Genomic DNA, 12,170 nt, shown 5'->3' on the forward strand with positions numbered 1-12,170 from the left:
CCCCGCCCCACGCCAAGACCCGGCCGCTCCGGGCGCCGCGGGGCTGGGAGGGGGCGGGCGCGGGGCGCGGCGCGGGCGGGGCGCTCTGCAGGCTGCACCGCGGGACGGCGGGAGCGGCGGCGGGTCCAGGAAACCCCTGGGGCGGACGGGTGGCCCCGGGGGGGCCGGGGGCGGGGAGGCAGGCTGTCGGCACCGCCCGGGCCGACAAAAGTCCCTTCAGTTCAGCCGGCAGCAGGGGAAGTCCCGGCGCTCGGCGCAGCCACCCTCCCGTGCCGCCAACCCAGCCGCACTCCGGCCGCCCGCTCGGCCGCCGTCCCCGGCGGCCCCATGCCCCGATGCCCCGCGGGGACCATGGACGAGGGGCCTGTGGACCTGCGTACCCGGCCCAAGGGCTCCGGACCCCCAGGCGCCGCGCTGCCGCTCCGCAAGCGCCCTCTGCGTGCGCCCTCCCCAGAGCCCGCCGCCCCCCGCGGCGCTGTGGGCCCCATCGTCCCCCCGGATCCCCTCCGCGGTGGCTTAGACACGCCAGCGGTGCCTGCGCCCCCCCACGGCCTGGCCCGGCCAGAAGCAATTTACTACCAGGGTGAGTGGCTTCCGCGGGTCATGGCCGGGTGGGGGCCAGGCAGTGCAGAGGGTCACTACCGGAGCCAGGAGCAGAGCTCCGACGTAATATACGGGGCCTCGGGCAGCTGAGGGACAGAAGCCAAGGTCCCAAGGGCACAGATATGGGGTTCCTGGGGAGCTGGGCGCACAGCCTGAGGTCCCAGGGGTGCAGATATGGGAGCTTCAGGGAGCAGTGCATTGGGACACAGGTATCGGGGTTGTAGGAAGGCTGGGTGTCAGGGGGCCCTGAGGGATAGAGCCCAGGGTCCGAGTGCCACATATAGGGAGCTAGGAGACAGTGCCCAGCAGTACAGAAATGGGTTCTCAGGGAATCAAGCCCCAGGAACACAGAATTATAAACTCTTCAGAACCCACATATCTAGGGTTATAAGGAATCAGCACTTGGACCCAAGAAACTGGGGTCTTGGCATCCCGAACTATATGTGGGGTCAAAGGAAGTCAGGGGCACAGAGACTGGGGTTCTAAGGAGACAGATATTAAGGATCCCCGGATGTCAGAATCTCGGGAACCAAGATATCGGGAGACGATGGGAATTAGGAGAACAGCGTTGGAGTTCTGAGCACCCCAATATCTGGGATCACAAGGACCCAAGGAAACCGATCCAGATACCAGGGGTCCTTAAGGAGCCAGCAGGCCAGAGATCTGCGGTTCTGAGCACCCAGTTCTGTGTGCTTGCAAGTGACCAGTGTCTTCGCTGGGGTCACAAGGTCAGGTGGCCTTAGGGGGCTTGGGCTCAGTCTAAGAATTGGGGGCAGGACTGGGGAGTTCTGGGACTCAAGGATTTAGAGCCAGGAAGAAGGATTCAGGGGTCTCTGGGCAGAAGGCCTCAGGGTGTCAAGGCCTGGTATTGGACATGCAAGGACCAGGAAACTTGGGGGTTCAGGAATGGGAACCCCCAAGGACCAGGAGATGACAGAGAAGGCCAAAATCCATTTTCCGGATCCTGTCTTCATCCCTGACCTCCAGGAGGGGGTGGCCCCTCCCACAGCTGTGCCCACCTCACGATCTCGGAGTGACCCTCAGAGCTGCAGAGACCCCATGCCTAGTGCCTCCAGACCTGTGCCCAGTTTCTGCACCTTCCACCCCCTCAGAGTACAGCTTCAAGCTGTGCATCAGGAGGCCGGTCACAGCCTTCTCCTTTTTTCCTATTCCCCCGATGAGAACCTGGGCCTCAGTTTTCCCCATCTGTGTGATGGGTGGATATGGATTTGCCTGCTACCATGGTCCCTTCCAACACTTTGATCTGAACATGTTTCTGGCAGCACTCCCTCTCCCCAAACTCTGTACACAGTCACCCCACACCCTACATCCAGTGCTTCATCCATCCTTACCTCCCTCAGCCACAAATTCACTCAGCAAACAGGCCCTGAGGTCCCCCTGCTGAGTGATGATGGGGGTTCAGTCCTTAAGGGACTCTCTGCCTAGTGGGAGATGGGGCATCAGACACAAGTAAAGATGTGACAGTGAGAGTGTCCAGGGCTGGGGCGGGGGGTGGGCTGGGGGAAGCTGCGGGAGCCCAGAGGAGGGATGCGGTAGAGGAGTTTGTCTTGCACCTTGAGGACTCAGTAGGAGATGCAAAAGGGACCTGGGAAAAAGGGCAGGTGACACGCAGTAGCGAAGGCCGGGAGGTGGGGAGTGGGTTGAGGATCTGTGGGCTTGGTCTCACGCATGTCCTTTCTTTGCCCAGGACCTTTACTGTCCCTGTACCCCACCTCAACAATGGGCTCCCCCTTTCCTCTGCTGAACCTGCCTACACCCCTGTACCCCATGATGTGCTCCATGGAACACCCCCTGTCGGCTGACATCGCCATGGCCACCCATGCGGACGAGGACGGAGACACGTGAGTGACAGTCCCCCATTCATGGAGGGCAGTAGGGAGTGGGGAGACCAACCTTCCACCCACCTCACCCACCCACCACAGCACAGGGGCACTCAGCGTGGGCTTTCAAGTTACCTGCACCTGAGTTAGAACCCTGTCTCCACTGCTGTGTGACTCTGAGCTAGCCCCTTTCCCTCTCTGGACCTCAGTTTCCTCTTCTGAAAAATTGGGCACCCTGAGAGCACTTACCTCCCAGGACTGTTTTTGGAGCAGTGGGCTTCAAATGTTTTATCAAAATCCCAAAATGAGGAAGACATCTCACCGACCAATTTATTCTATGAACTATACATGTTAAACTCCTAGCACTGAGCCTCGCAGATTGCCTGTTCAATATGTATTAATTACTGGTATTATTATCGTTATTGCTTTTTACTAAACCCAGCACATACACGCACATATAAACTTGAAATAAAAATTGCACAGAACAAAACAGCGCTCACCCTTTCGACTTGGGATCTACTTTGGGATTTTCTATTCTAGTCTTATGTCATTGTTTCCTGGTCATAGCCCACTAAATTAACTTGACGACCCCTTAAGTTGACTTCCCAAATCTCATGGTTTCATCATCTGCCGTTTGAGGGGCCACGCTTCTGAGCAGCATGAAGCTGCTGAGAAATCCTGCACGGGAGGGCCTAGCACACAGTAAGCCCTCGATATACTTGACCGCCACGGTTATTGTTATTCTATCGACCTCGGTTTGAATCTCAGCCGGCCACTTTCTCACCCCTCTCTACCTCAGTTTCCCCCTGTAAAAACAGGAAGCGTAAGATGAGGGTCTCTGTGAGGCAGAAATGAAATGATTTCTATAAAGCGATTGTCTGGGAATGGGGTTTGGGGACTGGAAACCACAGGTGGAGATGGGATGAACAAGCCTATTTCTACAGGGAAAGGGGGGGGCCTCCACCACTGGCTCCTGGGTGACTTCACATCCTCGAGCCTCAGTTTCCCTATTTGGAAATCTGGGCTCATAATCACAATTAGGATTCAGTGCAGTGATGTACATACATACGGTGCATAGAACAGAGGGGGGTGCACACGGTAGGTGCTCAGTACATGGGAGCGGCTTTTGGTTGGTTGAACAGAGCTCCCAGGGTTGTCGTGGACTTATCCTTGTGAACCCAAGCAGGAGGAAGTGCCTGAGATATACATATACAGGGCTCGGTAAAGCTAGTTCCCGCCCACTCTGGGTACGTCTGGGGTCATCAGTGAAATAGATTTAATTTGTATCCGTCCCCAGGGGTGATTTGTTTGCAACCTGTGAAAGCAGGGTGCAGAGGCGACCTGGCACACCAGTCTCCAGCCCCACACCCCAGCCGCCCTCCCCGCCCTCCCCGCTCTCCCCCAAAGCAAACACTTCTGCCTCAGCTGCCTGTTGGGGGAAATCCCTTCCCGCAGAACCTGACCGCAGCCCAGCTGCTCTGCCTCCCCCACGTCAGCACCCGTCACTCACTCACAGCCTCCCCCTCCTGGCGCTCCCTCTAACCTTAACCCCTTCCGCTGGGGCCGAGACTTTACCGGAATGGGCAGCAGGCACAGGCCAGGCGGGGGCGCGGGAGGGGGGACACGGTAGGTCTGGGTCCCCAGAACGGCAAAGCTATGGTTGGGAGGCTGAACTTCTAGGGATTCAAGGGAGTAAGATCTCAGGGCATTCGGACAACCTCCCCACCCCCCCACCCCCACCCCCCGCCACCAAGAAGTCAGGAGGCACTGGGGAGATGGAAGTCTGGGTCTCCAAGAGAGGGGGGAACGCGTTCTGAGTCCCAGAGAGCAGAGGTTGGGGGACTGCCTTCCGTGACCCCTGAGCGGGTAAGGAGCAGCGGGCAGGGCAGCTTGGGGATCTAGAACTCGGAGGGAAGGGGAAAGTTCGTATCCGCAATGAGTTAGGGCACCGTATTCCCGGGTCCCAAGAGATCTTGGGGATGGATGCCAAGATGTGGGGGTTAGGGAGCCAGCTGGAGTCGGAGCCCTGGAGGGTGGAGTTCCAGAGGGGTCCTCTGGCTGGAGAAGTTGGGGCCCTTACGCCCAGGGTAACTAGATCGCTTTGGATTAGGCTCCCCTCTCCGCCCTATTCGAGGATGGAAGTTGGGGTGTCCGGGTGGCCGGGGTAGATCCCCGACGGGACAGGCTTCCCTCCCCCGGGAGCAGGAAGCGGAGCCCCGCCCAGCAGACCTGTTACTGGAAGTCCGAGGGCTGGGCCGCCCCTCCCGTCCCCACTTCCTCCAGCCCCGCCCCACCCCCTGCGGCCCGCGCGTTTATGGGAACTCAGGCCTGGACGGTTTCTCTGAAATAATTTTCTCCCTCTGCCCTCACTTAACCCCTCCCGCCCCGAAGGGGACCCAGGCCGGGCGTCCTGGGAGATGCAGGGAGGGGAGGGAGCCCTTCCCAAGGGGGCCCTGGCCCAGCTCCGACCCCTCCCCCAAGATTTCTTTTTAAATTTGGCTGTCTCGGCTCAGGATCCAGGTTCAGCGTTACACCTGCATAATCTCCTACTGGGAGATGGGCGTTCTTGTAGGCTATACTTTACGGAGGAGAAACCCGAGGCTGTAAAGGGCCGCCTAGGCGCACAGCTAGAGAGACTTGTAACGCAATTTGCAGCGCCGGCCTACTCAGCCCCGGCAGAGCCTCCAGGGCTGCAGGATTTCTCTGCCTCCAGTACCTAGGGAGCTGGATTCTAGCTGCAGATTCCACACTTGGGAGAACCGCGGTTCACCTCTCTTAGCCACACTCTGGTTCGTCAGCAAGCAGTGATGGGTGAGAAAGAAGTTGCTCTAGAAAATGGCCTTTAAAGAAAGGTTGTAGGGACTGTGTACCTCCAGTCAGCCTTGTGCCCTCAGCGCTAAGGTCCCCCACCCCATACAGTCGTCCCAGATTGCTCTCAGCTCTAAATGGCTCTTCCAGGTTCGGGGCCCTGGGAAGGGGCAGGAAGTTTATTGGAAAGTGTTATCCAGATCAGCGCCTACAGAGATGGAGGAAGCAGGACTGTGCACAGGGAGAATTTGAGCTGCTACGTAGTTTCATCAGGGCCTCAGTTATCCCACAGGGAATGTTGCAGCTGGAGTGGCCTTCAGAGTTGGGGCCAGAAGCCCAGGCCTTCGACACCCACACGGACCAGTCACTGGATGCCATTGGGTGGCATCTACCCATCTCACCCCCATGACCTGGGCAAGCAGCTCTTTTCAGCGGAGGGTAATTCCCAGAGAGAGCTGAGAGCTGACAACCTTCCCAGAAGCTGAGGGAATGAGTCCTTCAGTCCAGAAGTGGTGTGTGTGGGGGGGGACCTGGGTTGCGCAGTCCAGCTTCCCAAACAGTGACTAGTTTGTCCCACCTCCCTTCTGGGCAAAATACATACTCTTGGGATGGAGGCTGACCGTGATCTCCAGTCACCACTGATGGAGACCTTGATGGTGGTATCGAGTTCATCCCCATCCATTCCACAGATGAGAAAACTGTGGCCTTGAGTGGGGTGGGAATGTGGTTACCAGCTTCAAGGATGGCCAGGGATCATTGAGAGGGACTCATCTATTCAGAGCGTGTTTGTGGAGCACCTGCTCAGCGCCAGCCGCTGTCCTAGGCACTGGGCAGTGATGGAAGCACACCAAACGCTCTACCCTGGTGGAGCTGACATTCTATCGGGGGAGATTCAGACAGGAAACAAGTAAAGTGTACCACATCAGGTGATGAACTGGAGGAAAATAAAGCCGGGGGTGGGGGAGGGAGCCGCTGCTGTACCATTTTAGCAGAGGCCCAAATGAGGGGAGCTAGTCCCGCAGGTATGGGGGGAAGACTCTTCCCAGCAGAGGGAACAGCCAGTGCAAAGGCCTAGGAGGCAAGCATGCTTGGTATGTTTGAGGAACACCAAGGAGGCTAGTGGCCAGAGTGGGCTGAGGAGAGTGGACAGAGATGATATCAAAAGGAACTGAAGAGCAGGAAACAAGATCACACAGGGCCTGTGGGCCACGGTGAGGACTTTACTCTGAGGATTCTGTGCAGAAAAGGGGCATGACCTGACTTAGGGTCTAAAAGGGTCCCTCTAGCTGCTATGTGAGGGACAGACAGTAGAGCAGGATGGAAGCAGGGAGGCCAGCGAGGAGGGGACAGTCCAGGAGGGGAGATGGTGGTGCCTGACAGGATGGAGGGAGTGGGGGTGGGGAGCAGTGGTTGGATTCTAGAGACACTTCTAAAGTATCCTGCGCATTTTGGAGTTAGCACTGCTGAGAGTATGGGCTGAGAGGTGACCAGCCTCTAACGCCTGTGATCCTCCACCCCCAGGCCACTCCACATTGCGGTGGTGCAGGGCAATCTACCAGCTGTGCATCGGCTAGTCAACCTCTTCCAGCATGGCGGCCGGGAGCTGGATATCTACAACAACCTCCGGCAGGTGCGGCTGGGGGCCTGGGGCCCTGGATCTAATGGGAGAGGGGTCTGGGAACCCGGACTCCTGTTTCCTACGGGAAGAAGAGCTGGGGGCCCTGACTCTTGAATCTGAGGGACGAGGTGCTCCAGATTTCTGGTTGCTGCCTAATCTAAGACTACAGCTGGGGGTCAGGACTCAGGAATTCTGAGGAAGGCAGGACTGGGACGCAGGGCAGGGAACGGGTCCCTCACAGTCTCTGTTCCCCAGACACCGCTACACCTGGCTGTGATCACCACTTTGCCGTCTGTGGTCCGGCTCCTGGTGATGGCCGGTGCCAGCCCCATGGCACTGGACCGCCACGGCCAGACGGCAGCGCACCTAGCTTGCGAGCACCGCAGCCCGGCCTGCCTGCGGGCCCTGCTGGACAGCGCGGCCGGGGGCACCATGGACCTGGAGGCCCGCAATTACGACGGTGAGCATCTACCCGGGCGCGGGGTGGGGCTGTCCGGCAGGACCTGGAGTCCTGAGGCTGCAAAGCCCCAGGCCCAGGTTTAACTGAGCCTCCCTCTCCTTCAGGGCTCACCGCCCTGCACGTGGCCGTGAACACCGAGTGCCAAGAAGCGGTGCTGCTCTTGCTGGAGCACGGCGCGGACATCGACGCGGTGGTGAGCGCGATTGGGCCGGGGGAGGGGCCAAGAGGAGCAGAGGGGGCGGGGCCAACGGGGCGGGGCTTGGGTGGGAGAGAGCCCGAATGGGTGGGGTGGGGCTTGAAGAATCTAAGGGGATTGAGATGCTGGACCCAGCGGTTAGGATGCGGGCCGCCGGCTGTTTGGGCAGTGCTGGGAGACGCTTAAAACCTTCCCGCCCTGCCGCAGGACATTAAGAGCGGCCGCTCCCCACTCATCCACGCCGTGGAAAACAACAGCCTTAGCATGGTGCAGCTGCTGCTACAGGTGGGTAAGGCGGCCCCTGCCCGTGGCCTCTCGCCCACCCTTTCCTCTGACACCACCCGGCTGTCGCCCCATCCCTGCCACCGACGCCGCCTTCCAGTTCTGGCTCTTGCTCTCGCTGCGCTTCCAGCCCCGACCTTTCCTTCTAGGCCTCGTTCTGTCAACCCTAGGACTTCACCCCTCCAGGCTACGAACTAGTCCCGGGTCTTCTCCCATCCCTCCTCCGGCCCCAAAACGTCCCAGGCCCCAACCACCTAGAGTCTTGCTGACCCTGCCTTCCGGCTTTGGCCCTGTCCCCACGCTGTCCTTCCTCCCCGACTCCGTCCAGGATCAGGCCGAGACTCTGGACCCTTCCCTTCTCTGACTCCGCCCCTGCTTTGGCCAGGGCTGCGGAGTCCAGCTCTGGTTGATTCGGCGCCGCCCCTCCAATCCCGCTCTGTCCCGCCTTTGTTTCCAACTTCTACCCTTCTATCACCCAACCCCGATCTGGCCCCGCCCCAGGTTGTGATTCCCACCCTCACGCCCGGCCCCGCCCCTCACTGTAGCCCCGCCCCCTGGGTTCCGCGCCCCCCGCCCCCTCTCCACCGGGACCTGGAGGTGGTCCTGACCCGCGCCTCCCCGCCCGCAGCACGGCGCCAACGTGAACGCGCAAATGTACTCGGGCAGCTCGGCGCTGCACTCGGCGTCAGGCCGCGGGCTCCTCCCGCTCGTGCGCACGCTGGTCCGCAGCGGCGCAGACAGCGGCCTCAAGAACTGCCACAACGACACGCCGCTCATGGTGGCGCGCAGCCGCCGGGTGAGTGAGTGTGCGCGCTGGTGGCGGCGGGGGTTACAGGGGTTTCAGGGGTGTCTGTGCCCGAGCGCCGGTCCTCGCGGATGTGACAGGTGAGTGGGCACGTGCGTGCAGGGGATGCGGCGGTGGGCGTGTGCGCGTCTGTGCCAGGGCGTGGAGGCGAGCCGGTGAGCCTGAGGGCGTGGGTGTGAGTTCTAGACAAAGGAGTGACTGAGGCACAAAGAAAGGAAGTGACTTGTCCCCCTGCACGTACTGAGAAAGAGGCGGTGCTCCCTGAGCTAGGAGACCCCGTGAGCTAGGAGAGATTGACAGAAGCAGTGCTGTGTGGGCAGGGGTGGCCTGGTGATGACCCCACCCCCGCATCGCCCCGCAGGTCATCGACATCCTGAGAGGGAAGGCCACACGGGCTGCTCCTGCATGCCAGCCAGAGCCCTCCCCTGACCGGAGTGCCACCACCTCCCCTGAGAGCAGCAGCCGCCTCAGCTCCAATGGTGAGAAACCGGCTCCCAACTTCCAGCAGCCCAGCTCCGCCCTCCCTCAGAACCCAGGAGTGGGGGTCCCCAGCCCCCTTCCCCCTGGATCCAGCCTCTCGCTGCCCTCACCCCTCCTCTCTCTTCTCTTCCCACAGGTCTTCTGTCAGCATCACCACCCTCCTCGCCCTCCCAGTCTCCCCCCAAGGACCCCCCTGGATTCCCCATGGTTCCCCCCAATTTTTTCCTTCCTGCCTCGTCTCCACCGACCTTCCTGCCCTATGCCGGGGTCCTCCGAGCCCCTGGCCGGCCGGTGCCCCCCTCCCCAGCTCCAGGAGGTAGCTGAGAGGGATGGGGGGGCAGATCTCGGACTCATGAGGAGGGACCTCGCTGCCCTATGGGGTCGGCCCTCCTGGAAACTGTGAAGATCTCACTCTGCCCCCCCCCAATCTTCTGGACCAGGATTTGCACAGAGGCACATATATTTACCCATAACCGCCCCCCTCTTCTCAGCATGGATATGCCCCCATCTCGTCCCCACCCCCAGCCCGGGACTCTTACCCTATTATTCTCAGGCACCGGTCTCCCATCTGGAACTTCACCCAATCATTCATTTCCTTCTCCTCTCCCCGAGCTGGTGGAACCAAGGAACAGCCCTCCCCTCTGGCCTTTACCCAGTTCAGTAAGGAGGGAGAGATGGGCTGTAGCCAGGCACTGATATCAATGTAAATTATTAGGCTTTTTGGTTGAATTTCTTTTGTAATAAACTATTTTTGTACCATATCCCTGGCTTTGCTAGGCCTCTTTCATGAGGAGGTCTGGAGGGAGTGTGTTTGTGTGTGTGCCCACCTGGGTGCTGTATCCAGCTGACTCTGTGTGAGTCTCAGGCTGACAGTGACATGTGTGGGCGACTCTAGGACTTACGGTGTGTTGCAAATGCTCTGTCATTGTGTCACTGTTGGATTCCATAGTGCATGTGTGTGTGTGTGTGTGTGTGTGTGTGTGCTTCTGAAGGATTCTGCGGTTTGTGGGTCCCTGTGTACCACAGCTGGTTCCCCCCAATTGTGTACCTGTGGTAAGCTGTTGATGCCAGTTGCCTCTGGGTCTCCGTGCGTGTAGCATTTGTGAGTGTTCCTGACATTGAGACCTGCGGTCATCGTGTGATTGTTTCTATGTGACTGCCTCGCTTGGTGTGTCACATTTTGATTCAGTGGCTCCAGGGCCCCCCTGACATACATATATATTTTTGACCGTCTGGACGCGTCTCTTACGTATCAGTCAGGGTTTGCATTCATTTCCCGTTACCACAGTAACAAAGCACCACAGATTCAGCAGCTTAAAACAGCACAGATTCATCCGCTTGTAGTTCTGGAGGTCAGAAGTCCAAAATCAACTTGACTGGACCAAAGTCAAAGTGTCAGCTGAGGTTCCTCCTGGAAGCTCTAGAGGAGAATCTGGTCCCTTGCAGTATCCAGCTCCCAGAGGCCGCCTGCATTCCTTAGCTCATGGCCCCTTCCTTGTATCACAGCACCTTCTTGCTTCTATCTGTACATCTACTCTGATCTCCCGTTTCCCTCTTAGGAGGACCCTGTGATTCCCCCAGGTGCCCACAGATAATCCAGGATAACCTCCCCCATCTCAAGACCCTTAACTTCCTCACAGCTGCCAAATCCCTTTTGCAGGGAGTAACATTCACAGAGTTCCAGGGGTTAGGATGTAAATATCATCGGAGTCTCTATTCGATCAGAGAAGCAGCATCACTAAGCGGTGGGTATATGGATAAGTGATTTGTTACAGGGATTTGCCCGTTGGGAAGGGAAGATGGATGTACAACGTGGGGGCAAGGACAAGCTGGAACCCCCAAGAAAGGGCTGGACCCCATGTCAGCCCCCAGTGCCTCCAGCCTTGGAGAAAGGGGTGTCCTTTGGGAGAAGCTGGCAACCTTGGTCCCATTCTATTGGTCTTCTTGAGTGACCATGTGTTTGTGTTTCCGAGTGATGCTGAGTGTGGGTTTTTCAGTCTGGCGGGCCCTCCTTGGGCCTCTGGGTCTTTGTATGTCTTGGTGATTGTGAACATTTCTGCTGCGGTGACTCCACAACATGCTGTATCTGTGGGGCCCACTGCCTTAACGTCTTCCTAGGAGACACTGTTGCGTCTAGGCTAGGGGTGTGTGCGTGTGTACACACACGCACACACATCCATGTACACGCACTTCTGGGGCAGCTCTGACTGGGTAGCCCAATTTTTTTTTTTTTTTTTTTTTCTGTACGCGGGCCTCTCACCGCTGTGGCCTCTCCCGTTGTGGAGCACAGGCTCCGGACGCGCAGGCTCAGCGGCCAGGGCTCACGGGCCCAGCCGCTCCGCGGCATGTGGGATCTTCCCGGACTGGGGCACAAACCCGCGTCCCCTGCATCGGCAGGCGGACTCTCAACCACTGAGCCACCAGGGAAGCCATGTGCCAGTGCTTTTGATGCTGCCTCTGGGCTATGGTGTCCCTAGAGCTGCCTGATTTGGAAGACATGTTGGTTTCCTAGGGCTGCTGTAACAAATGACCACAAACTAGATGGCTCAAAATGAACTTATTCTCTCACAGTTCTGGAAGCCAGAAGTTCAAAATGAAGGTGTCGGCAGGGCCACACTCCCTCCAAAGGCTCTAGGGGAGGATCCTAGGTGGCTGCTGGCATTCCTTGGCTTGTGGCTGCATCTCTCCAATCGCTGCCTCCATCTTCACATGGCTTCCTCTGCTGTGTGTCTGTGTCTTCTCTTCTGGCTCTCATAAGGACAATTGTCACTGGGTTTAGCCCTAAACCCACCCAGGTAATCCAGGATGATCTCATCTTGAGATCCTAACCTTAAGTGCATCTGCAAAGACCCTTTTTCCAAATAAGGTCACATTTAAAGGTTTTGGGGGGTAAGGATGGGGACATATCTTTGTGGGAGGCCACCGCTCAACCCACTACAGAGGGTGACTGTTGGGCCCCGCAAGCAGCTGTGTGTGAGAACTTCCCACGTGATAATCCCACCACATGAGCAAGGTCATGTGCAGTGACTGTCTCTCCAGCAGACCATGAGCCCTGGGAGGACAGTTTCCTCCTGCTG

At 58.5% G+C, this 12,170-nt stretch overlaps 1 protein-coding gene across 1 annotated transcript; it reads left to right on the top strand.

Annotated features, from left to right (window-relative positions):
- The first annotated feature begins 178 nt into the window (after positions 1 to 178).
- BCL3 (BCL3 transcription coactivator) lies at positions 179 to 9,854 on the top strand. Its single transcript, XM_033844189.2, has 9 exons — positions 179 to 583; positions 2,312 to 2,465; positions 6,774 to 6,882; positions 7,126 to 7,330; positions 7,435 to 7,523; positions 7,734 to 7,811; positions 8,437 to 8,604; positions 8,975 to 9,092; positions 9,230 to 9,854. Exons 1-9 carry the CDS (start codon positions 328 to 330, stop codon positions 9,415 to 9,417), a joined length of 1,365 nt encoding a protein of 454 aa, XP_033700080.1. The 5' UTR covers positions 179 to 327; the 3' UTR covers positions 9,418 to 9,854.
- The last annotated feature ends 2,316 nt before the right edge of the window (positions 9,855 to 12,170 follow it).

Source organism: Tursiops truncatus, chromosome 19, assembly GCF_011762595.2.
Source record: "Tursiops truncatus isolate mTurTru1 chromosome 19, mTurTru1.mat.Y, whole genome shotgun sequence".
NCBI classification, from domain to species: domain Eukaryota; kingdom Metazoa; phylum Chordata; class Mammalia; order Artiodactyla; family Delphinidae; genus Tursiops; species Tursiops truncatus.

Bases quoted from the DNA above. Each gene is read 5' to 3' on its own strand.
- BCL3 (XM_033844189.2), top strand. From the start codon at position 328: ATGCCCCGATGCCCCGCGGGGACCATGGACGAGGGGCCTGTGGACCTG. The intron at 7,331-7,434 runs GTGAGCATCTAC...CCTCTCCTTCAG, and splicing joins GGAGGCCCGCAATTACGACG to GGCTCACCGCCCTGCACGTG. The intron at 9,093-9,229 runs GTGAGAAACCGG...CTCTTCCCACAG, and splicing joins CAGCCGCCTCAGCTCCAATG to GTCTTCTGTCAGCATCACCA.